Source organism: Artibeus jamaicensis, unplaced genomic scaffold (assembly GCF_021234435.1).
Source record: "Artibeus jamaicensis isolate MK-2021 breed Jamaican fruit bat unplaced genomic scaffold, CSHL_Jam_final contig_585, whole genome shotgun sequence".
NCBI classification, from domain to species: domain Eukaryota; kingdom Metazoa; phylum Chordata; class Mammalia; order Chiroptera; family Phyllostomidae; genus Artibeus; species Artibeus jamaicensis.
Window position 1 is genome coordinate 18,777,981 of NW_026521894.1, and position 25,807 is coordinate 18,803,787.

The following is a 25,807-nucleotide window of genomic DNA, read 5'->3' on the forward strand; positions in this document are numbered from 1 at the left end:
CTTAAGTCTGTGTGTAAGGAGAGTTATAATTAAACATTAACTGTTTTGTATTTCTTTAATGAAAAGAAGTTTCAGTGTTTCATTAGCATCATACAATCATGGGTGCTATAGGTTAACTCTTTGATATAAAAACACTGCAGGGTAAAGCCCAAGGTAATTTCTTCCAGGTTATAAGGTAAAGAATACGTGTGAAGACATCCTACACTTACTTTACAGGTTAGGTGAGTGGAAAGGATGTATGTGGTGTGAGTGGTACTTTTAGCATCGTTACTATGTACAACCTTGCTCGCTAGTAAATGTTATTCCTTTGCCTTCACCATAGAATGTGCCCACCGCAGCTATGACTAGGATATCTTTCTTGGTGTCCTCAATTTCTAATAATTGGGTAGAAATAGGGAGAAAGAGACAATATTCTTTCTTGCCTAAACTATATTTCCTGGTCATAATGTCTTATTCATTTGATCTTTCTTTTTGCATTTGAGATAAAATGTTCATTCTATCATTACACAACTTAGTACTTTAAAATTGAACAATAAGCTTTAAAAACTTAGGTTTCAAATGCAAGGTCTATATAATCACATGTGAATCAATTTTATTTCAAAGGTTTCAGAACCAGTACATTGGTTTTGCACATTTGATGAGTGCTTAGAAACTTTAGATTGAGGGAATACTTATTTCATGTGGTTTTTAACATCTACAGAAGACATTGGGTTTTCCAAGTCAGAACTGCGCACAGTAAGAGATGGAGCCAAGATCAAACACATGAGCTGGGTTCCTCATTTGGCAGCCTGGTCAATATTACTGCCAGAAGACACCATAAGTTCTGTACTTTGATAATATTTTTGATATCGTCAATACTTTTTTAAATGAGAAAAAGTAAAAGGAAAATTGAGAAACAAGATACTTGAAATTGAAAATAAGTTATAATTTGAACTTTTCCCTTTATTTTTGGAATTATCACCTGAACTAGCTGAGAACTATATTATCTTGTATAATCCTTTGTTATTCATTATGCTTTCAAAAGGACTGTGAAGAGATCATTCATGCGTTCTTGATTCTACCGGGGGTTGAAACAGACACCTAACTCTTACACAGAAATATTGACTCATCAGATTCTCTCTGTTACAGCATGATCGCAGTGCACCAAGAATTTGGAATTTGGAATTTGAATCTAGAATTTGAAATTGCCATCAACACACTGTTTCTTTGAGCACTTCCTAGGGATATCTAAGGTCTAACAGCTGCCACCTTCCTCCCTGAAATTTTACCTTTTCCTTTCTTTTCTGAGTTGTTCAGTAGAAATAACCAACATGTTTAAGTGCTTAAGTACGTGTCAGACTCTGTTCTAAGTGCTTCGTTATTATATTAACTCACTTATTTACTTCTCACAATAACCCTAAGAGGTGGGTTCTATACTATTTAACAGATGAGAGCTCTGAAGTACAGAGAGGTTATAGAACTTGCCCACAATCATGCTACTGATTGGTAGAAGCAGGAAGCTAACCTGGGTAATCTGTCATGAGAGCTCACACTCCCAGTCACTTAGCCATATTGAGAAGGGTAGCTTACAAAACCGGCAAATGTGTTCTTGTTTGGGGATAGGAATTACGATGGTGCATTCACTGGGGTCTCTGTGAAAGGACACAGCAGCTTACCTTTCTTAGTCAAGGAGCAAAGCCATGAGGAGCAAGGAACAAGCAAGGAAGAACAGTCAGTCATTGGGTGTTGTCATTTCCCTAGGACTAAGCTTTCAAAACTCATTGAGTTTTGAGGGGAAACTCAGAGGAGCTTGTGGTGAGGAGGGGGGAGAAGGAGGATCTGTGTTACAGGGTTCCTAAGTATCCTGATCTACTCATATAACCCTCTCCTTCCTTCCCAAGTCTTCTGTGTAGGAATTGCATCCGCAACTTCAAATCCATTTTAGCACAAGCCTTTATATTGCACATGGAAAAATAAATGGATGCTAAGTAGAATGCTTTTTGCCAAGTCTTGGTGAGGGTACCCATATACAGCTTGGCTTAAAATTATCCTACAAGTGTGCTTCCCATCTTTCTCTTCTCACAGCATCTGCTACAGGGACCATGATTTCTCTAGCCTCAGCCAGAGCTGTGTGCTGGCACATAGATGCACACTTTTGTACAGTGCACTTCTGTCTGGAAGGCCAGCTAACTCCTCCACCTTAATAATCTGGGCTGGAATGACAACTGTGAAGCCGTTTATTGAGTTGCCTCATGTATACCAGGCACATCTTCAGTTAGTCTTTGGAACAATCCTGTGCAGTATTAATTCTCTGTTGTTTGGATGAGAAACAATGGGTCTCAGGAAGGATGAGTGAGTGTTCATGGCTTTGCAGCTAATTGGTAGAGTCTAGTTCTGATGAAGCCTTTTTCTCATTGATGGATTATTCACTACGGAGGCCCTCTTCGTCTTTCTTCCTGAAAGTCCAAAGCAGAGCCGTTTTTAGTCTGATAGACTTCTGCTTTCTTAAATTGAAAGTGCCTCTCAAGGAGAATGTGAACTGGTCCCACAATTTTACCCCTCTTCTGGGGAGAGGTGTTACTGTACATCCTCTTTCAAGAGCATGATTTATTTTCCAATCCATATTTTTAAAAATTCAGTCTTGTGTGTGTGTTTATATTTGTTGTTGTTTTTTCAAAGCATCCCTGAGGCTCAAGGCCACTGGTCCTCAAAAGTGTTCTTGGTGTCAGTGTGTTGGGGAGTTCTTGGATCACAGTGGTACGGAAAGTGACCTTCATATTTGGAGACCTATTCATGTGTGAGTGCTCACTTTGATAGGTACACGGGCTTGGGGTTTCATGAATGATGGGTTAGCATAATAAATCATGGGGCCATGTCTAGGCATGGAGCCATAATTGTTCTCTTAAAGAAAAGAATATTCTGACACTTACTAAAAGGGTAAGGCAGACTTTATTCAGGACTGTTGCTGTAGATGCCAAGAGTGTCACAACAGGGGGAGAGAGATCAGGCTTAGCTCTGGATGCAACGAGAACAAATGGGGATTTACACAGCCATGGAGCAGGTTGCGGGTGCTGTGAATGGAAGATTACTAACAGCAGACACCAAGGATAGGAGGATGGCCAAGAACTTCTTCATCAAGGGTGGGAAGGAATTTGATCAGATATCCAGGCTGGGTATTCTCTCTAAATTGACGTGGCAGGATTCTGGCTAAAACGAGGCTATGTGGGGCCACTGAGGAAGGGGAGCCGAAGTAGGGGCCTAGTTAAGAAGAGGGCCCTGGGAAAGAGTTCAGACTTCCGGCCACGATGGAAGCATAGGTAGACATACTGTGCCTCCTTGCACAATGAAAATTAAGGACAACAAAAATTTAGAAACAAAAAAAACAACCAGAACTGACAGAAAATTGAACTGTACGGAATTCCAATAACCGTTCATCCAAACCTGTAAGAGGGGCGGAGTCGGTGGCCCGGCAGAGAGGGGTTGCGTCAGGAAAAAGCAGTGGCTGGTGGACCTGGGTAGGCTGGTGGTGGTTGGCAGACCCCTGGCGAGGGGAGGTAATGAGCAGACCCAGTGAGGGCGTAAGGTGGCTGGCTGACCACAGTCACACATTCACACACAGATAAACCAGGCAGAGGAGCAGGTAGTGAGACAGACAGTGCAACCCAGGGCCCCAGTGCTGGGAAATAAAGCCTAAAAGCTCTGATTGAAAACACTTATGGGGATTGAGGTGCCAGGAGAGATGCCTAGCCTCACAGGAGAGTTCGTTGGACAGGCCTATAGGGTACTAGAATGTACATAAGCCCACCCACCAGGAATCAGCACCAGAAGGGCCCAGTTTGCTTGGGGGAAGTGGTGGAAGTGACTGAAATCCGGCAGAGAGCAGAGCAAGGTCCATTGTTCCCTCTCTAACCCTGCCCCCTCGTACAGCATCACAACCCAGCAACCTGGGTTGCTCCACCCTGGTGAGCACCTAAGGCTCCGCCCCTCACCGAATAACAGGCACAACCAGACCCCCCCAATAATGGCTCAAATGGAAGAACAGATCAAAGCCCCAGAGCCAATACTTTTAAGCGACCAAGAGATAGCCAACCTATCAGATGCACAGTTCAAAGCACTGATGATCAGGATGCTCACAGAATTGGTTGATTTTGGTTGCAAGTTAGATGAAAAAATGAAGGCTATGCTAGGTGAAATGAAGGAAGATGCACAGGGAATCAATAGTGATGGGAAGAAAACGAACTCAAATCAATGGAATGGACCAGAAGGAAGAAAAGAATGAAGAAACAAGAATTCAGAAAAATGAGGAGAGGCTTAGGAACCTCCAGGATATCTTTAAACGTTCCAACATCTGAATTACAGGGGTACCAGAAGGGGAAAAGGAAGAGCAACAAGTGGAAAACTTTGAACAAATAATAAAGGAGAACTTCCTGAATCTGGCAAAGGCAATAGACTGCCTGGAAGTTCAGGAAGCTCAGAGAGTCCCAAAGAAGTTGGACCCAAGGAAGAACACAGGAAGGCATATCATAATTACATTAGCCAAGATTAAAATGAAGGAGAGAATTCTAAAAGCAGCAAGCGATAAGGGGACAGTCACCTACAAAGGAGTTCCCATCAGACTGTCGGCGGATTTCTCAAAAGAGATCTTAAAGGCAAGAAGAGGCTGGAAAGAAGTATTCCAAGTCATGAAATGCAAGGACCTACATCCAAGATTACTCTATCTAGAAAAGTTTTCATTTAGAATAGAAGGGCAGATAAAGTGCTTCTCAGATAAGGTCAAGTTCAAGGAGTTCATCAACACCAAGCCCTTATTAAATGAAATGTTAAAGGGACTTATCTAAGAAAGAAAAGATAAAAAGCATGAACAGTAAGAAGACAGTAAACTCACAGTTATTAAGAATCACACCTAAAACGAAAGCAAACTCAGCAAACACAGCAAACAGCTAGAACAGGAACAGAACCACAGAAATGGAGATCACCTGGAGGATTATCAATAGGGGAGTGGGAGGAGGAAATAGGGAGGGAAAGGTACAGAGAATAAGTAGCATAGGTGGTATGTAGAATACAGACAGGGAAGAGGGCAAGAATAGTATGGGAAATGTAGAAGCTAAAGAACTTAAGACACATAGACATGAACTAAATTGGGGGGAATGGGGGTGGGAGGAGGTGTGCAGAGTGGAGGGGAATGAAGGGGGTAATGGGACAAGTGTAATAGCATAATCAATAAGATATATTAATAAGAAGAATGCTCTGAGGAGCCTGGCTAAAGTTTGGTCAGAGAGACTCTTTGTTGCGTCCTATTGCTTGAATTTAATGTCAGTGTTCAGGTATTGGACTTGAGCCCAGGGGAGATACCATTCGATGAAGTATAGAGTGAATCCCCCCCAAAAGTTTTCCTACTGGTGCAAACTTCTGTGGAAGTGTTGGCATAGTTGACCGGAGTAGTTCTGAGAGGTAGGACCTTTAACGCTTCTGAGATACTGCACTGTCAGATTGATTTATTTTTAATTTTATTTACCAAACATAAATAGTGTTTAAATGTCAGGCTCTGTTTTAAACCTTTTACAAATATTAACTTACTTAATTCTTAAAACAACTCTATGAGGTGGTTATGCTATTGCCACTCACTTTTTACAGTTGAGGAAACAGGCCCATAGAAGGTAAATAATTTGCCCAAGGTCCTGTGGGTGGTCGGACTTGGGTTTCCACCCAGGCAGCCTGGCTCCAGAGTCTGCTTTCTTAGTCCTTCTGTCAGGTTGCATCCCAGGCTTTTGTCTCCCAGGGATTCCCTTCTCATTATTCTGGACTCATCTTTATTCTCTTCAGGGACAAAGAAGAATTCTTTTTCTGGATTTATTTATTTATTTATTTTTAAAATATATTTTATTGATTATGCCATTACAGTTGTTCTATTTCCCCCCTTCATTCCCTTCCACTCTGCACACCCCCTCCCCCACCATTCCCCCTTTTTAGTGTATGACCATGTGTCTCAAGTTCTTTAGATTCTGTATTTCCCATACTACTACTCTTACCCTCCCCCTATCTATTTTCTACCTACCATCTATGCTACTTATTCTCTGTACCTTATCCCCCCTTCTCCTCCTCCCACTCCCCTTTTGCTGACCCTCCATGTGATCTTCATTTCTATGGTTCTGTTCCTGATCTAGCTGTCCTATTAGTTTGCTTTTGTTTTAGGTGTGGTTCTTAATATCTGTGAGTTTGCTGTCCTTTCACTGTTCATCTTTTTTATCTTCTTTTTCTTAGATAAGTCCCTTTAACATTTCATATAATAGGGGCTTGGTGATGATGAACTCCTTGAATTTGATCTTATCTGAGAAGCACTTTATCTGTCCTTCCATTCTAAATGAAAGCTTTGCTGGATAGAGCAATCTTGGATGTAGGTCTTTGGGTTTCATGACTTGGAATAGTTCTTTCCAGCCTCTTCTTCCCTGTAAGGTCTCTTTTGAGAAATCCGCTGACAGTCTGATGGGAACTCCTTTGTAGGTGACTGTCCCCTTATCTCTTGCTGCTTCTAGGATTCTCTCCTTCATTTTAATCTTGGGTAATGTAATTATGATGTGCCTTGGTGTGTTCCTTCTTGAGTCGAACTTCTTTGGGATTCTCTGAGCTTCCTGGATTTCCTGGAGGTCTCTTTCCTTTGCCAGATTGGGGAAGTTCTCCTTGATTATTTGTTCAAATAAGTTTTCCACTCATGGCTGTTCCTCTTCCCCTTCTGGCACCCCTATAATTCAGATGTTGGAACGTTTAAAGATGTCCTGAAGGTTCCTAAGCTTCTCCTCATTTTTTTGAATTCTTATTTCTTTATCCTTTTCTGTTTGGTCATTTTTTTCCTCTTTCTGGTCCACTCCTTTGATTTGAGTCCCAGTTTCCTTTCCATTACTATTGGTTTCCTGTGCATTTCCATTCATTTCAATTAGTTTAGCCTTCATACGTTCCTCTAATTTGTGACTAAAATCAACCAATTCTATGAGCATCCTGATCACCAGTGTTTTGAACTGTGCAGCTGAAAGTTTGGCTATTTCTTCATCGCTTAGATTTATCAGCTCTGGGGCTCTGAGTTGTTCTTGAGCCATGTTTTGATCTGGTTGTGCCTGTTAGGTACGAGGAGGTGTCCACCAGTGTGGGGCCACCCAGGTCGCTGGTTTGTGATGCTGTATGTAGGGGCGGGGTCAGACAGGGACAATGGTGGCTCCCTCCGTAGCCTCCCAGGGGCCTGCGTGGTCTGCCTCACTGCCAGCTCCTTCACTGGTCTATCTACACAGGAATGTGTGACCGTGATCAGCCCCCAGTGGGTCTACTGCCTTGCGCCCTCAGTGGGTCTGCCCGCTTCTCCACACCTGGGATCCGCCCACAGCTGTTGGCGTACCTGGGTCTTGAGCCCGGGTGGGTCTGGTGGATCTTTCCTGCCTGACCCCGCTCTGCTGCTGGTTCTGCCCCTCTTACTGGTTTGGCTGAAGGGTTGGTTGTTGTCAGACTTCCGTGTAGTTAAATTTTCTGTGGCTTGGCTGCGTTTTTGTTGCTAAAACTTGGTTGTTTTTGAACTTGGTTGTGCGAGAAGGTGCAGTGCTTCCACCTATGCCTCCATCTTGGTGGAAGTCCCCTTTTTCTGGATTTAGCCACCCTCTGGACATTGTTCAAATTGAAGTCAGGACTGAAGAAGATGTTTACTTGTATGTCTCAAATAAATCATAAGGTTATCTGTAAACAACATTCCAGGTGGCCTTTCACATTAGAAAGAGATCAAAACCAGCATTTTATTGGTAAAAATATATTCTCTACCTGTTTCACAGCCCTTGGAGAATAACATTGATGACCCATTTTAATCAAAGGTTGACTGCTTTTTTTTTCTTTTCTCCACCAGCAACCTCAATAGCATTCCACTTTAAAAAAATAGAATAAACGCTCCATTTCTTGGTAGTGAATGGTAATTCTTTGGTAAAGCCTTCAGGAAGTTGGCTTCAGATAATACACACGAATGGCACCAAAACTTATTTAAAGGCAGATCCCTTTGAGCAGAGCATATCCAGTTCTTAAAATATTTCTTTAGTGATCTCTTTACATTCAGCTTGTTTTTGTTAAGCTGGTATCTTAAAAGGCTCTGGTTAGTATAGTATTAACATCAAAGTTATCTAATATGACATGTGGAAACTTGAGCGTTCCATGGTACCTTCAACTTATGACTTTAAAACTTGAATTACAGATCTGTCTATGGCAGTACAGAAGTTTTCCCAGTCACTGCAAGATTTCCAGTTTGAATGTATTGGCGATGCTGAAACAGATGATGAAATTAGTATTGGTGAGTACTACTGTTCTTCAATATCCTAAGTAATAGTTTTAAAAGTCCTACTTAAGATACCGATTTCATTGAAATCAAACAGATTCACAGACTCAAATATTAAACATGTAAACTATTCTGACTGTGATAAAGGGCGATTTTTGGCGACTGTGGAAGAGGGTATTATAGGTTGTTTTAAAATTGAGCTCTGTGGTTTCTCCCATAAGGGGATTCCTTAATAATTCTATAATTCCGCTCAGCCCTTTGAGAAAATGTGGATGACAATGTCTCTCCCTCAAAGTTGACCATTCATTCAAACTAGTACATATCAGGCCTCTGTTATTAAGTATATTTTTTTACTTAATACCGATTTGTCTTTTAACATGAATATTTGTTTGCATAGGGGAAAAATTCAGTCATGACATATTAAACCAGCGTTGTAGGTCACAGAGCGTGGGGATCAGGAGACTTGAGCCCTAATCCAGCTTTGCTACAGTGATTTAGCTGTCTGACCCTGGGAAAAGGCAGACGCCTTCCTCAACCACATGGTTTCGTTTGCCATAAAGTGAAGAGGTTGGGTTATGTGATCTCTGAAGTTCTCTCCGTATCTGAGTTCACTGTTTGACGATCAGATTCATGTAGAATTCTTTCTCCCACATTGTAACAATCCCCACTTGCCAGTTTGTACGGATGGGGTCCATGTGTAGGCAAAATTGGAGACATGTCACATAATGAGAAGACTGTGTAAAATGTGTACACATTTGAGAGAATAATACTAAGTGTACTCACTTCCCGGTATAAAAATAGAACATTCCAGGTATCTGGAACAGTGACTCCCAAGCTTTTATGTGTGTATGACACACCAGGAGACCTTATTAAACGCCATCCCGATGGAGAAGGTCTCGGGTGGAGTGTGCAGCTCTGCCTGCGTTCCCAGCAGCCTTGAAAGGGGCGTCGACGCTGCTGGTGCACAGACCACGCTTCGAGTAGCAGAGATTTATGGCCCCTGACCTGCCTCTCCACAGTCACATTCCTCTCTTCCCTCTGCCATTTCTTTTATAGTTTTCTCAATGGTATGCATTTTTAAATAATGTATTTTTGCAGTTTTCGTAAATAAGTAGCAAGTCCAAAGCTGTCAGTGCAAGGAAAGGGCAGTGTTATCTCCATAAGAGAAAGGCTCTCAGGAGAAGATAAGCTGAATGAGTTTCTGATTCCCCGTGTGACTTTAGCTTGTTTACATTCGTGAGAGTTTCTTCTGGAGAAATTTATTGGGCAAAGTGCAGAGTCCTTTGACAATCCGTTTCTGCTTGTGGGATTTGCATTGTGCATAGATCATCGCAGGCGGGTTGGCGGTCTCCCCGGGGAGCTGAGGGCTAGTTACCCTGAGCCGTGTGTGGAGGGGCTGGCTCTTGGGATCAGAAACGGCTTCCCCTGCTCTCAGCTCTCTAGTGAAAGGTGGCTGAGCCATGCTTGTCCTTTGGTTGGGGAGTAGTTAGGGAGCATCTAGCAAGAAGGGAGAGGACTGCCAGAAGGGCCTGATGCAGCATGACTTCTTTCTCTTTACTGGATGAAAGGGCAAGGACATCAGTGACATGCACCGTGACATTTGGAACAGTAGCTGTCGTTTTGGGTGCCACTTCTTGACATTTGTCATAAATATCTAGCCCCCAATCCAGGCTTTGTAACACACACCTAGCCAGACCAAAGTTTAGATTACTAAAAGCTTAGATTAATATTACAAAAATATTAATATATAAGCATTATTATTTAGAAAAAAAAGAAGACCCACATATTCACATAACTGCAATTATTTTGACTTAGTAATGAAACCTGTAAATTCCGAGAAGGCAGAGGTCAGATTTCTATTTTTTTTTTTTAAGTACCATTTTAGCTCTAGTGCCTGACCTAGGGTGTGACTCATGGTAGACCCTTTGTTAAATTATTAAATCTTTTAAAAAATTTTTATTTATTTATCTTTAGAGGGGAAGGGAAGGAGGGAAGGAGAGAAATATCAATGTATGGTTGCTTCTGGTGCATCCCCTGCTGGGAACTGGCCTGCAACCCAGCCATGTGCCCTGATGGGGAATCGAACCGCGATCTTTTGGTTCACAGGCCCACGCTCAATCCACTGAGCTACACCAGCCAGGGTAAATTGTTGAATAAATGACAGTTTTCCTTGTAAAATTTATTTATTTTTATTTCTGTGTAATATTTTAATAGAATAATATGTATATGCTTTTCTTTATAAAGAGGATTATAGTGAATACTTCTGGGTTTGTATAGATACAATTTTTAATGATTTCATGACTTTAGAATATTTCATCATATTTATATCCATGAATTTATGAAGTCCTTATGGTATATTCAGGTTGCTTCTAGTTCGTCTTTTACTTGTTAACAGTATAGTAAGCATATTTCCCTTAATTCCACTGTGCTTCTTAAAATACCTTCTTAAAGTCACACATAGTAGCTGCAGAGGTAGGGTTTTAATCACGATGTTACATGGTCTAGGCAGACATTAGGTGGTTTTCCCAGGTTGTGCTAATGTTGGCCTCTTTGTCTCTTTCCGCTTTGGCTGAACGTTGTTGTTGTTGTGGCTCTGGCAGGTACGATGTGCAAGGTGCAGACTGATCAGTAGGAGAAAGCTTATTAGATGGACGAACATTAAGTTAAATGATAATGCTTAGAGGGCTTTGAGGAGTTAGGTCAACGTGAATACTCTATAGGGGTGTTGTATTGTTTGCTACTTTTATATCAGGAGACTTATTTTATTTAGCTCCTATTACAGGGAATATGGCTTAAACACCAATGCTTTGATAGGGAAAATCTAACTTGGAGTAAAGATATTTATAAACATAAGTTATTCTAAACAATGAATGTGAAAATATAGGTATGTTTTTATATCCTCACCATCTAACCTTTTAATGCTTTTACTGAGCCTCCAAGTGCAGTCCACATAGTCACGAGTGACAAGGTGTGTAATAAAGAAGTACTAGGCTTTCAGTGATCATTCCCAACACGCAGGGCTCCTGTGAGGATACGGCAGGCCATTGCACCGAGGGCGGGGATCCTCAAAGGCATCCCTGAGGCTGTTGGGTGAGGCTGGCACGGGTCCACGGCAGGAACTGCCCTTACCCCCCTTTGTCATGCTCAATTCTACATGGGAACGTACAAAATGTCACTTGCCTTTGTTTATTTATTTCCACTATATTTTTTTAGTGTCAGCTATCTTTAAAATAGCTTTTTGAAGCCCCACGTTCAGCTTCTTTATTTATTCCTCTGAGTCAGTCAAAGAGGAACAAAGCAGAGACAGCTGTGACTCTTAGCTTTGCGTAACAGCCACAACCGTCTCCTCTAGAGTAGTCTTGAGACATAACCAAAGATGCAACCACTGAAAGTGATGACTTACCAGAAAAGCTCATCTTTTATAAGTGAGCCATGTCAGTGCAAAATAATCATAAAGTCAAGACGTTTGCAGACTCTCTGTTAGTTCTGCTGGTGGGCATGGCTGAGAGTGCAGGAGGAAGATGAGTAAGATGTCTACTTTTAGTGTGCGTATAGTGGGATAGCGTGGAAAACAGATCTGGAACAAATTAAGGAGAAGAAGGAGCTGTTTCTATATTAATATAATTACCTAATTAGTAGAAGCTGTTCTGGGCATTTCTTAGACTCGTAGGCCTGTGTCTGGCCTGTAAATTGGCCCTGCTCTTCAGCTGTCCCTCTCTACACCCACCTTTTGGCCTTGTGCCTGTTGGCTTTTTTGTGTTCTTGTTTTGGTATCAGTGACATATTGCGGGCTTGGAAGGAAGCAACATGGGAATGATGGTCTGGGACGCCATGGGGAATTCCTGTGGCTCAGAGAGCAGGTTAGTTGTTTCCAGAATTAAAGTCCCAAGCAGGGCAGCGTCAGACACTCTCCTTTTAGCATCCTCCTGTCTGTTCAAGAGCAGTAAGAGGTCATTGCTCCTCTCTTTTCTAAGGATGAATGAGCTGCAGGTGAGCTTTTGATGGCTCCCTTTTATCTGCCCACTGCTGCGCTGGCCTGGTGGGAAGCAGCTTATGAGGCCGCCCCACTTAACTTCACACAGCTGTTCTAACTGCCCACTTTTTGTACTGCTTCAGTTTTGAACTGAGTAAAGACATTGAGTTGGGAGTAAGTGAGGAGTTGAGTAGCTAGACACTTGGAGCTTGGAAATTTGTGGTGTGGAGGAGGGGAAGGACTATAAACTAAGATAAGATTCACTCCTCCTCAGGTAAGTATATGGGTAGACTAGGTATAAAATGTATCATTTATCAACTCTAATTGCATAGTAATATGTATATAAATGCAAAAAGACAATACTCACTGTATCAGTCCTGGGACATGTACATGCATGGAAATCATGTGAACCCACGTGAGTCAGTGCCTAGTCTTAAAACCTAACTAGTGAGAAATAAAAGGCTTTCTCCACAAAAACTAAAGTACTATTCCCTTGAAAACAGGTTACCCTGGTTCATTTAAACAAGTATAAACTCAAAGATATTACTGTGAATCCGCTAGGTTAATTTAGCTCATGAGAGTAAAGGGTAATAAAAGCTATAAATCTTAGTGTATTACTTCAGAATGTATGTCCACACCAAAGCTGGGGTACGCAAGTTACTGTTTTGTTTCTGCATTTAATGCCTATAATTTGAAATCACTTTTAACCAAAGTCTTAAAAGAAGTCTAGATTTCAAAAAAAACGAAATATTGTTAGTCACACTGAACTAGTGCCAATAAAAATATTAGTCATCGATAAGAGGCAATGCTTGTTCATTCTACGTAATTTTGGAAACCATCGGAAAGTCCAGTTGCAGTTGTGCATAAACAGCTTGTGTGGTGGCCTGTGCTAATGCTCATCAGAGTCTTGGGCAATGTGAACCTTGCCCTCAAGAGATTAAACATTTACCAAGAAGGAGAGTCAGTTTGCTAGTAAATATTTTAGGTGGGGACTTCATTCCTTCAGACACACCTAAACAGAAAATTCCTGTGGTAGTGACAGACAACACACAGCCACTTGTCAGCTAAGGTTATGGTTCCCGACACTGAGTGCAGAAATGAGGCCATCAATTAGGTCATTCATATAGAATATGTTTTGTAATAATCGCCAAGATATTTTTGACGTAACTAATGTATTCCTGTTCAGATATTTACTCTGTCTGAGTGCGGATCTCCAGACACAGCAATACTGATGATTGGGTGTTTGGTAGTTCTTAAAATGAAGAACATGTTGCATCCTAAAAAACCCCCCCAAACACTTTTATATGGAAATCCATGTACAAATTGTAAGCTGGACAAATAGTAAGTGGAACCTAATCCAAGTTTTAACTGTTTAGTTAAATGTGTTGTCTGGGATGTGCCCTATATTTTGTATTCTCTTCTCTTTAGGAGAATATGTTGAAAGATGAGACCCACAGGAGAGAAATTTAAAATAGTCTTGTTTTAGGTCAAAGGACTTCATTGTTTCTTCCTGAGCGAGTAGAGCTTTGCGCCGGTGCAGATATTTGTCGATGGATCACGTCGCCGAAGCTGGGTGTGCTATAGTGTGATACAGTGGTCAAGTGACTGAGCCATGAGTCTGAAGTCATCTTGGTACATTGACAGAAGCCTCAGAGTGATCACTGATGCTTGCCCAGAGGGTGTGAAGTAGAAGATATTTTTTTAAGGGAGGAGTCGGAAACCTTCCCTTCATTTTTCTTGTTAGAGAAATTAATGTGGGAAAATGCATAAATCTTATGCCAAATAAATGCATTCACTTTGAGGATGCATCTGTTAGGTCCAGTGGAGAGGTGTTGTTTGATCAGTTTGCCAAGTGATAAAGTAGGAATATAGTCTAGGATCGGAGGTATGACATTTGCTTTGTGTGTTTAAAAGGGATTCCTATACAGTATAAAAACACTTTGAGAGATAGTAACCTGAGTTTCAGGTTTAAAAAACCCATAAATTTATAAATGAAGGGAATACATTTAAAAGGTCAGGTGAATTTAGCTAAAAAAGAATCTGTTTTCTTCAACTTAAAATGATAAAATTCAACTGTCAGCTACTCAGCTGTGACATGATTGAGTGCTTTTGTAAAGACTTTCTTCAGTTTAGTTATGAGCTATAAACACTCATCCAATACGATTCCTACGAATAATTATCTAATGCTATTGTGATGCATCAGCTGAAGGGTGGCCTCTTCTAGGGCATGTCTTTGGGAAAGTTTGCAAACCAGAGACAATACCATTACCAACCACAACCAAAGTCTTCCCAATGAGATCTGTGATTTTTATTAAATTTGAGGAAACATATTACATTTTCATTTGCTGAATGAAAACAACATTCATCAGTTATTACAGACCCTCATTACAACCCAGTTAAATGTGGTTATATAAACCAGGAAGTCCTCTTGAAGTGGAACCTTCCCAAATGCCTAAGTTGTTTATACAAATAACATTTTCTTTTGAACTCTGTAGAGGAAGCATATTTTACTTTTTAAAGACTCTCACTTGGACAATTGAGTTATTGTTTTCCATTTTTTTAACCATCCTTATTTTTGCACCCACACAGAAACCACCCACAGTTACGGATGGGAACAGCTGGGAAAGATGCACATTTCAGGTGGAGTTCTTCTCTAAAAAACATGCCACTTCATGCTTTCATCATATGAACTCTGTGTTTTAAAGACCGTAACTTGATTTAATTTAAAATTCAAAGGCTTAGCTTTTTTCATTTCAGGCTGTAAAAAAACAATAAGAAACTTAATGCCACTGGCCACATGTCTCAGAGGAAAAAAATGTCTTAACTTATTAATATACAATAATTTCCTGAAAGCCATTTATTCCTTTTGTGATTTGTCCTGGTAAACAAACAAAAAAAATAGTTTAGTCATTTTCACAGAGAACTCAGTTTCTTATCTCCTTCCGCAAATGTTATGCTCTTTGAGGTTAGAAAGTTTTACTCCCATTTCTAGCCCTGCATAATACTTTAGAGCTCTTATTTGTAGCAGAGGCTTAGTAAATATTTGCTGCATAAATAGTCCCCCTGCAAAACCTAGCAAAGCTTTATATTAAAAACAGCAACAACAACAACCTTACAGTACATACATTTCCAAGATAGATCAGGCCTAGGTGAGTGAGTGGGAAGGTGAGGGGAAGCCACCGGGAGGAACGGATGTTTAAATCAGTCATGGGGAAGTGGCTGGAGAAGGGGGACTAAGGAGAACATTTCAGATTTAGGGAAGGGGTGAATGAAGGCTTTGAGGAGGAAAGGAGACAGCAAAGGGGAAAATAGCATGTGTGAAGGTGATGGGCAGGTAGACAGACCTAATAGGCCATGTTCGGGATGTGGAGTTTTAACCTAAAGGCAGTGAGAAGACATTGCAGGGCATTAGTCAGAGAAGTGACACAGTGTTTGCATATTGAAAAGGTTGGTCTGACTGTTTGATGGAAGACTTAGGAAGGCTGCCCTAGATGAGGTTTTCGTAGAAGGTTTTACTTGGCCATTTCCTTGCGCGTGTGTTCAAGAGAAAATGGGGCATAGGTAGCCTGACTTTATAATGTTACAGCCTGACTATATATGGACAACTGTGGGTTTTTGTTTGTTTGTTTTTAAATGCAGTTACCAACCCACAGAACCACAGAGTATATCTCTTTTTATTTTATGTATGAATAGAATGGTCTTAGAAAAATTGGAGTCTTGTGGTTGGCTTATAATTTTAAGCCTGAACATGATATGCTCTTTCTTGATGGTGTTTTTATCATAACTTTTGGTGTAATAACAGAAGCATGCTTTATACTGCCTGTTGGTAAACATCAGACACCGGAACAGTTAAGTAGTGGCCTGTGGTGTTACGTGCATAGTTTGCACTTTGTTGGTAATTTTCTAGTTTGCTCAGTGGAGTTTGTCCACCAGTGTTGAACATAATGTAAATTCTGTCTCTGCTTTGAAAATAGCTTTTGAAGATGGTATTGTGTTCCAGTTGTTTTCACAGTTTGTGTGGAGTTTATGCATTTCTATCTAGGGGCTGCATTTCACTTAGGATAATTCTCATACTTTATGTACATGTGGGGATGAGGAGTTCCTTGGGTTATTGTTTTTTGTTCTGTTTGTTTTTGATTATTAGAAAGTACTACTTCTGCTTCAGGAATATTGTCTAGGTTTCTTAGCATCCCAAGCTTAGGATCTTAAGAGCACAGACTTTGGAGAACATGGGACCTGTTATTTTGCTTTAGACACAGGTGAAATGATTTTCTAACGTCATGCCAGTAGGAGAACCTTGTTCGCCTGGCTCCTAGATTATGAACTTTGAGTTTACTTGTTCATTCATTCAATAAAGTTCTGTCAAGCACCTGTGATTTATCAGACTTTGTTTTGGGTGCTGACACATCAGTGTGCAAAACAGAAAAACATCTCCAACCAAATGGGTTTGCATTTATTTGAGGAATAAGATGATAAAATACTTAAGGTCATTATATATTAAGTTAGATTGTGTAAGTGTTTATGGAGATACAAAAGAAGGGAGATTTCAAAAAAGCTTTTTTAGTATTTTTTGCATAATGATTTAAATTTTAATATATCAGATTTTAATATAGTGATATTACTGCAAACTGCTTATACACTGAACCTTAATTTATCCTTTCTTCCCTGTGTAATCAATCAAATTTACCTGATCATGTAAAGTTTTTGTTATAGAGACTGACCCTATTTCTATATTGAAACCATTTGGTATAAAGACATAAAGGTAGCCACTATTTCTGAAGCCTGCTGGCTGTAACTGCACTAGATTTTTTTTCTTTCCCTGAAGCCTTTAGAGTATTGAAGCATATCTGCACTTCTGTATTTGACCTCTGCATTCTTCTCCAAAACATTGTACTTCTTCCCTTGCTTGGGCATATCTAGTCTGACTGTGCACTTGAACATTCATTGTTTAGATGTGTGCAATATTGAAGAAAACTAAGATACAATATCATTTCCCCTGGGGTACAAAGGTTGAGATTGAAAGCAGAAGCATACATTGCCATGTAGTCTGAAATTTAATTTGCATGTTCTCAGGAGATGCTCGAGCTTTTGGTTAAAGTTGCCCTTTGGGAGGTTTATTCTGGCATCGGTGTATGTGATGAATTATAGCATGGAAGTCTCTGCCAGTTCAGAGTGAGTTAAAGATTGCCTTCATCGCCAAATCATTTATGAACCAAGAGAGAACAGTTTTAAATGTGAATGAAATAATCGAAGTACAGTTCCAATTTTGACATAAAATGTTTGGACCAGAAATGCAATAGTCCTGGAAACTGTCTGCAATAAGTGAGTTAGAAGGCAGGACATGGACACCCAGGGATTAATGGAAAACTCGCTGGCAAAAGGCAAAGACTAGCAGATGAGCAATGAAGAGAGACTTGCGGGTGAGGAGGCCAGAATATAGACGGAGAAGTTAGAAGGGAACAATAGTTGAATAATAGGCCCAAAAAAGAGGAAGAGAAGCTTGTTTTAGATAGTTATCTCGAATATGTGCCTGGGGGAAAATAAGACCAATTCCGATTAATTTCTCTGTTATAGATAAAATTTGGGTAGTTGTTGAGTCATGATTCAAGGGCTGTAGAAAAAAAAACTTTTGGGTCATGCTTGATTTTGGGGACTCAGATAATATGTTATTTTCTCCATAACCACAAGGCTGAAGAGTACTACTACTTCTGCCATTAAAACTACAGATGCATTTCAAGCAAGGAAGCAGAGATGATTCTTACAGATTTTCTTAAAATACATAGTTTTCCATTTAAATGTAGTTTGAATTCTTAATTTTGTACACAAAGCATGCATCCCTCTACCACCCCCTTGCCAAACTGCCTACCTTGAGACTCAAGTACGGGGAACCTTAAACATTTGATTCCTGGGCCCACCGTCAGACCTGAACTAAGGTGGAACCCTCTGGATTGAGACTTTAGGAGCCTTCAGTTTTATGGAGATTATTGGTATCTGATGCAGCTTGTGGGAAACCACTACTCTAAACAATATGCTTGTGGTTCATCCTAAGATCAGCACCACTGCGTAGTGTACAAAAACAGGGGAAAAGTCTTTTCCAGAATGTGATTTTCTTTTTGATCCTAGTTCCCTGATGCCCAAACTGAGCCATTAAAGATGTAGTAGCAACGTGTTTGTAGGGAAACCCGGTCATTTATTGCCACATTTTCCTTCACAGCCTGCAAAAAGGTTTTGGTTTATGCAGAACAAATGGATTTATACCCTGATAATGAAACAAGGTGGATGCTGAACTAACTACCCAGGGATGAAAAACTTGGCTTTTTGAATTAAAGTCACACACAAAGTGCGGCTTAGTTCATGCTGATATAAACTTTGGGTTGTCTAGGATTCTCTTCCAGTAATGAATATCTTCTGAGTGTAAAGAACCTTATGAGTTTTTAGAACATGCGAACACAAATAAAATCTTGTTCTGTCCTCATTAGGTTTATAAAATACAAGGGAGTAACAAAAATAGCTTTAGGATGTAGTCACTGTGATACTAAGGCTAGTGTGCTGAGTGCTTTAGCTACAGTAAGAACAAAAGTGCTGGGAGAACACCAACCCTGGATAAGGGCCTTCTGATTGAGACGTTAAGTGATGCTCATTGGAGGGGCTTATTCATGCTGTGTCCTAACGGTTAGATGGATACGCTCAGGAAGTGTACGCAGGTAAAGGAATGCCGTAGGAATGGGAAGCTATGGGAATGTCTAGTAATTTCAATGTGCTAAGTTAGAGATTGGAAATAGTAGCATCTCAGGCAAAGGTACTTGGAAAGATACCTATAGCCTCATTATGGAGGTCCCAGATTACTTGCACTATGGAGTTTTGATTTTATTTACTGATTCAAGGTTTTTGAGTTGGATAATGACATAATCAAAGGTGTCCATTTTAATTTATTGTTTAATCCTCAACTGAGGATAAGTTTATTGTTTGAGAGAGAGAGAGTGAGAGAGACAAAGAGAGAGAGAACCGAACATTGATGTGAGAGAGTGACATTAATTGGTCACCTCCTGTATGTACCCCCACCTGGGATTGAACCTATAATCTAGGTGTACACCCTGACTGGGAGTCAAACCCGTGACATTTTGGTATAAAGTATGATGCTTCAACCAACTGAGCAAAGGTGCCCTCTTAAAATTTTGACCATTAGTACATATAATGAGTTAGAGTCATAGAAGTTGAGAAACCAACAACTAGGTTGCTATGATAGTACAACAGAGATGAAGTGATAGCCTTGCATAGGTACAGAAGGACAAAGGAGAGAAAACAGCAGTATTTAGTGAGTGGAAACAAGGAAGGAAGGAGAAAACATCGCTTCAGTTACTAGGAGCATGGCGTTATGAGCCCATTTACCAGTTTATATGGGCCCGGAGTACTGAAGCAGAATTAGGAGTTAAGATCTGACACATGTTAAGTTTCAAGATGCAGAGAAAGTCCCTGGTAGAAATTCCCGGGTCATTGGACTTGTTACATTCAGAATAGTGAGTTGGGGGCTATGGCACTATGCCTGGAGTAGTGTGGGAAAGTGTATAAATTTCAGGTGAGCTAATCTGAGAATGGTAAGAGAAGACCTGCATGTTTGACTTTAACCTCTTGGCGGAGTATTGTCAGGATTAAGGAGCTGTGCACAGCCCTGTGGATATCCGGTAAATCTTTCCCCACCCATGTCTTCCTGCTCTTCCTTCTTTATGAGGGAAGGAGTATACCCAGCAAGTTTGTAGACCTTGGGGGAGGAGAAATAGCTTGAGAGGAGAGAATAGTGGTGGTAGGAATGAGAGGGAGAGAAAAAGAAAAATGTAGCTAAAGATGGGAAAGGGTGAGATTAGAAACTTCGTGGCAAGTTGTTAACTTGCAAAAGGAGGAGGGCTTCTTCGCTGAGACAGGCAAGTTTGAAGAGAATGAATAAAGATAGTTTTGACCAGAGGGTCTTGAACTTTTCTCTGAGAATCAGAAGGCTAGGCCATCTGGTACAACTAGGGGAGGTTTGGGGCTGGGTTCTTGAGAAACGAGGAAATTCTTTGTTAGATAGTCACTGTGGGAAATAAGATTAGGAGTAAACTAGAGTTGAATGAAAGGATTGCCAAAAAGCAGAAGCCAAGGGGTTAGATAGCTTGAACTCTTGGTGTCCTTGTGGGTGTGTGAAATTGCAGCGGCGAAGGTCATTGCAGATTAAGAGGTTGTGGAAAAGAGAAGCCGGATGTTGGGCACGGAATCGGATGTTGAAGTTTTCGGAGAGGGGTGGCAGGAGGATTGGGCGCAGAGGACTATGAGTGGGTGCTTCAGTCTTTGTGGAATGTGAAGGAGTGCTGGAAAGTCAGCTCCTGATGGTAGTGAGAATGGGAAGTGGGGCTGACTTGGTATGAGTGCTTATTTGTCAGCAATAGATTACTGGTTGTTTACTTTGAGGCAGGGTGCTTGGCTCCTGATTGCTCTTTGAGCACAAACGGCTCTGACGCGGGCTGCCTGTAATGTAGCAGGGTAGCAGGCTGGCAGCACACCCGATGATCACCGCCAACCCCACTCCACCACAATAATGGTTTGCTGGAACAAAATAGACTTTGATGTAAAACAGTCAATTAAATACCTGCTTCTCCACTGACTAGTTGTGAGATTATGGGGCACGCTACTCCAGCTGATTGATCCTCCTTTTTTCATCTACAGAATGAAGGTAACATCTACTTCAGTACTTCATATAATTCTGTGGATATTAAATGAGATAGTATATGTAACATCTCATATCTACCTCTCAGTTGACACACTCTATGTGTAAGTGGTCTACACCTTGGGAAAATGGTTTCTGAACTGGGGGTTGTTTTGGCTTTGGGAAACAGGTCAAACACCATTAAACCAAAACAAAAAACTGAAGGCAACATTAGAAAAGCACAGGTTATCCTTTAACATGTGTGCTTTGAAAATAAATGAGATCTGTCCAGAAAGTATCCAGCCATGTAACATTTAAAAATAGAGCCATTTATTGAAGAAGATACAAGAAACATTGTACATTGGACAATGTCACCTCAGTCCCCTTCAAAGTAGGCACCTTGGAACCTCAACACAGTTCTCCCAGTTGCCATCAGGACCCTCATTGTATTTTCTTGAATCATTGATGGTCTGAAATCTTTTCCTTTTGAAGGTGATTTTAGTTTGGGGAAAACACAGAAGTCACAGGGCACCAAATCTGGACCGTAAGGGGGCTGAGTCACCTGGGTGAGTCGATGTTTTGCCAAAAAAAACTCTGCACAAGACATGATGCATGAGCAGGTGCATTGTCTTCTTGAAGCTGCCAGTCACCAGTTGTCCATAGCTTTGGCCTTCTCAACCATTCGAATAACTTCTGCAGGGAAATGTTCAAGCTTAATGCAAAATTCGATGCATATATTTTGCTTTACTTGCTCAGTCATTTTGAACATGATGGCCACACAAGTACACATGCTCACTCAAGGGCATCTACCATCCCCCACTGATTAGTAAAGTGAAGTCATCATTGTTCACGTATGTGCATTCAGGTCCACTCTCCTTGGCTGCCAGGTTACATCTGTGTCAGCAAACCATTCTCTTTACATTAACAATGGTTGAACTTTTTCTGGACGTACGTTATATATGTGACTTGCAGACTATTTTTTGCACAGTACTTACTGCCTTAACATAAAATGTCATAGGAGGTAACTTCCCAGCACTCCTTCACGTCCTGCAAAGGAGTAGGAAGCACTCATTCATTACCTTCCTCTGCACCCAGTCCTGCCACCACTCTCCTGAAATTTCAGTATCCACTTCTGTGTCCAATATCCAGCTTCTCTTTTCCAAAACCTCTGGACATCCATCCATTGACCTTCTCTTCTGCAATTAACAAGAAACTTCATAGTAAAAGATCTTTGCTAGAATTCAGACAAAATTTATTTGAAATAATGCAATAGAATGATGAAGTCTGGGGAGAGAACAGCTGGAATCAAGTTTCTGAATTGGGTGAAATTGAAAGGGCAATCTTTCTATATTTGTATGTATTCATTTGTTGAAATTGGGCCTTATTTGAAATACACACACACATACACACACATTATATAATACATATAAGCCCAGTATAGTATGTATGTGTGTATGTATAATGAGAATTCTCAAACTACCTTGTACTTTGGCAGTTTCAAAGAAGATATTACTAAAAGGCCCTTCCTCTGTTCAGAGAGAGTATGTGAAGGGAAAAACATTAGATATATAGTCTGGAACTTTATCTGGGCATCCATTGTGATTTTCATCTTGGAGTCATAATTCTCAATTTTAATGTTAATCCTAATCAGTATAAAAGCAGCAGTATTTCTCTTTTATAGGTGAAGTCCCTGACTTATAGTAGGTGTCTTCTTTTGTGTCCAGTCCAGTTGTTATTCTAATGAGGATGAAATAAATCGAATTGAGTATCCAATTAGACCAGAAAACAGTGAAAGATGGACAGTTTGGCCACAATTTCTGAATCTCAGCCCAAATATGTAATGTTGAGCAATGTTGGGACCCACACTGATAGGCCAGATTAAAGTATAGCACATGTTAGGGCCGGGGTCCCATGGGATCTCAGAATCCAGGTATCGAGAGAGGCGCTAGGAACAGGAGCTGGGAATTTAAAAGAACATGAGATTCTGGTTATAACCCCTCCAGAGAGTCTGTGTAGGGTGGTTAGAGGATAAACAGGAATAAGAAAAAGCAGAATGGAATTGCTTGGTATTAAGCCAATGGATTTCAAAGTGGAGATTCTGTCAGTGTGTCTTGTCCAGAGTACTGGACAGACCAAATATGACATAATTGATGATATTAGACAAGTGATGAAGAAGAGATGAGGCCGTTCCTAACTCTACACAGATTACTTGGTCAACTTCATAAAAGTCCAGTTTTCTATTTTCATTTGTAGGCCCATGTACTTCTTACTCTTTAATGCTTAATTAGCAAATTATGTTATAAAATTAAATATTTTTTCTGTAATCATTATTTATTTTCTAATTTCAGTTGACATACAATATTAATTTCAGGAGTTCAAACCAGTGATTTGACATCATCTAACTTACTAAATAATCATCCCGATGACTCTCATAATCATCTGATACCATTCACAGTTATTAGAATATTATTGACTGTATTCCCTATGTTGTACTTTATATTCCCATGACTATTCTGTAACAACCAATTTGTACTTCTTCATCCCTTCACCTTTTTCACCATCCCTTCAACACACTCAAATTCACCCTTTGAGGGTATAATTGTGGAGGCGTGAGGGTGGAATTCAATACCTCAAGTGGTCTGAAGTTGTTCACTGAGTATACTGGCCCTGGGGCCTCCCAGGAGGTGCAGGCCAAGATCACCTGCCACCTGGCTTGAGCTACAAAATGATGTGCAAATAGCTGCTACTTGTGCTGGGCTTGGAGGGACCCAGGAGAGGCTAAACTATGAACCAAAGCTGGCTGCCACTATTGCCGGGCCTGGGGTTACTGAGTGAGAAGGATGGGGCTTGCTGAGACCAGGTTCTGCTTGTTTGATTTTAGGAAACTATGAAGTGTGAACCAAGACAGCCTGTTCATATGGAAAAGGAACTGGAAACAGCTGGGGGTTCCACTGTTCACCAGAGAAGGGTGAACAGTGATGACCAGGTTGATGGAGACTCAGAAATGGTGCCCACCTTCTGGCTCTGTGCACCAAGGCTCAGAAAAGGAACAGTGGCCTCTTTCAGTTCTTCTGTCTGGGAGAAGGCTGCCCCTTCAGCTCTTGCCCTGGTGCCAGGCAATTCAGTTTCTCCTGGTATGTCCCTGGTGCCCTTTGAGCTGTTGCCTTAGCACTGGAACTCGGAGTGAGTCTGAGTAAGACTCTCTGGGCCTATTTATTTATTTATATTTATTTATTTTAGAGAGAGGGGAAAGGAGGGAGAAAGAGAGGGAGAGAAACATCCATGTGCGGTTGCCTCGGCCCCCACTGGGGATTTGGCCTGCAACCCAGGCATGTGTGCTGACTGGGAATCAAACTGGTGACCCTCTGGTTTGCAGCCCGCGCTCAATCCACTGAGCTACGCCAGCCAGGGCTCTCTCTGGGCCTTTTAAAACGAACTGCCTGGAACTCCAGCTTTGTCTCACTTAGCCACAAACCCCACTGGTTTTTACAGCCAGATTAATGGGGTCTTTTCTTCCTGGCACTGGAACCTGGGCTGGGGGGGCCTGGTGTGGGACTGGGACCTCTTATCCCTCAGGGGGACCTCAGCAGCTGAGATATATCTTCCAATTTTTATCAGCCCATTCTGCATCTCTGTTGCTCCTACCATTCTGGATGTGGCTTCGTTATATACTTAGTTGTAGGACTTTAGCTAGATTTCAGGTGTTTCTGAATGATGGTTGTTCTCTGTAGTTTAGTTGTGATTTTGATGTCGTTGTAGGAGATGCGAGTACTGAACTTTCCTATGCTGTCATTTTGACCAGAAGCTAAATAACTTTTTATCACTAAAATAATATCTAATATGCTCTTCCAGCTTGCCAAAACCTAGTTTATCTGAATGTAATGCAGTCCATCACGAGGATGCATTAGTGGGCTAGGAAGAAGAATTTAAATGCAGATATTCAGGGATTTGTTTACAAGATGAATATTTTTTTATTTTTATTTTTAATTTTATTTTTCAATTACAGTTTATATTCAATGTTGTTTTGTATTAGTTTCAAGTGTATAGCATAGTGGCTAAATAATCATTTACTAAGGTTAATCTCTTTTTGATTTGTGTTTGGCAATTAAAAAAAAAACTAACCATCAGGGGACATTGTGGCGATTTTCGTTCAGTTAAGTCAAAGATAATTAAATTTTTATGTGTTTGTCTTGCAACTCTGAATTCTAAGGGCTGAAGTGTTGGAAAGACGTTGAAATGTTGGAAAGATGAGTGCCTCTAAGTACAATAGTGCCCTGTGACTTTTTTTGTTAGTTTAGGAAGCAGTTTATTGGTTTTGCAACTGGGCATCTATGAAGCTTGAATCTATAAATGGAGTAGAAAAATCTTATTTGTTGCTGTGGTTCCCAGGAATTAATAACTAGAGTTTGTGGTTCCAAATAATGTCAGTATTGCAGTCATGGTGGACAGACCATTAGTGGGGGTATTATTTATTACTAAGACACAATAGCTGACGGGAGATTTGGTGTCTGTTTTGTGGATATAGTACTTATTATCCTGGCATATCACAAACTGATTGTGCTTCTTGCTTTTTTTATGGGTTAAACTGTTCCTGAACCAAAACTTTCCCTCGGACACTTCAGTTAGTATGCAGTCAGTATGGTCTCTTTGATCTTTCAAACAGACAAAGAATTAAAACTCTTCCCTTGGGAGTTCCAGGCAGACACTGGTGCTGTGACACCTGCTAGGTCATTGCATGCCTTGTAGTATCACACTGGGTGTCACTTGCCAATGTATGTAGATTCTACCTTTATTTTTCTCTATCTGGCCAGATCTAGAAGGATATGACAAAGTCACCTACCCTGGTTCATATTCTTATTTAAGTGTTGATGTTTTATTA

General features: G+C 40.7%; 1 protein-coding gene across 1 annotated transcript in view; it reads left to right on the forward strand.

Annotated features, from left to right (window-relative positions):
• The window catches only part of ARHGAP42 (Rho GTPase activating protein 42), a 256,582-nt gene that overhangs the window by 56,840 nt on the left and 173,935 nt on the right, over positions 1-25,807 (forward strand). Inside the window, exon 2 of the mRNA XM_053670414.1 lies at positions 8,198-8,293. Within this exon, the coding sequence (XP_053526389.1) occupies positions 8,198-8,293 (96 nt within the window). The remainder of the gene's footprint in view (positions 1-8,197; positions 8,294-25,807) is intronic.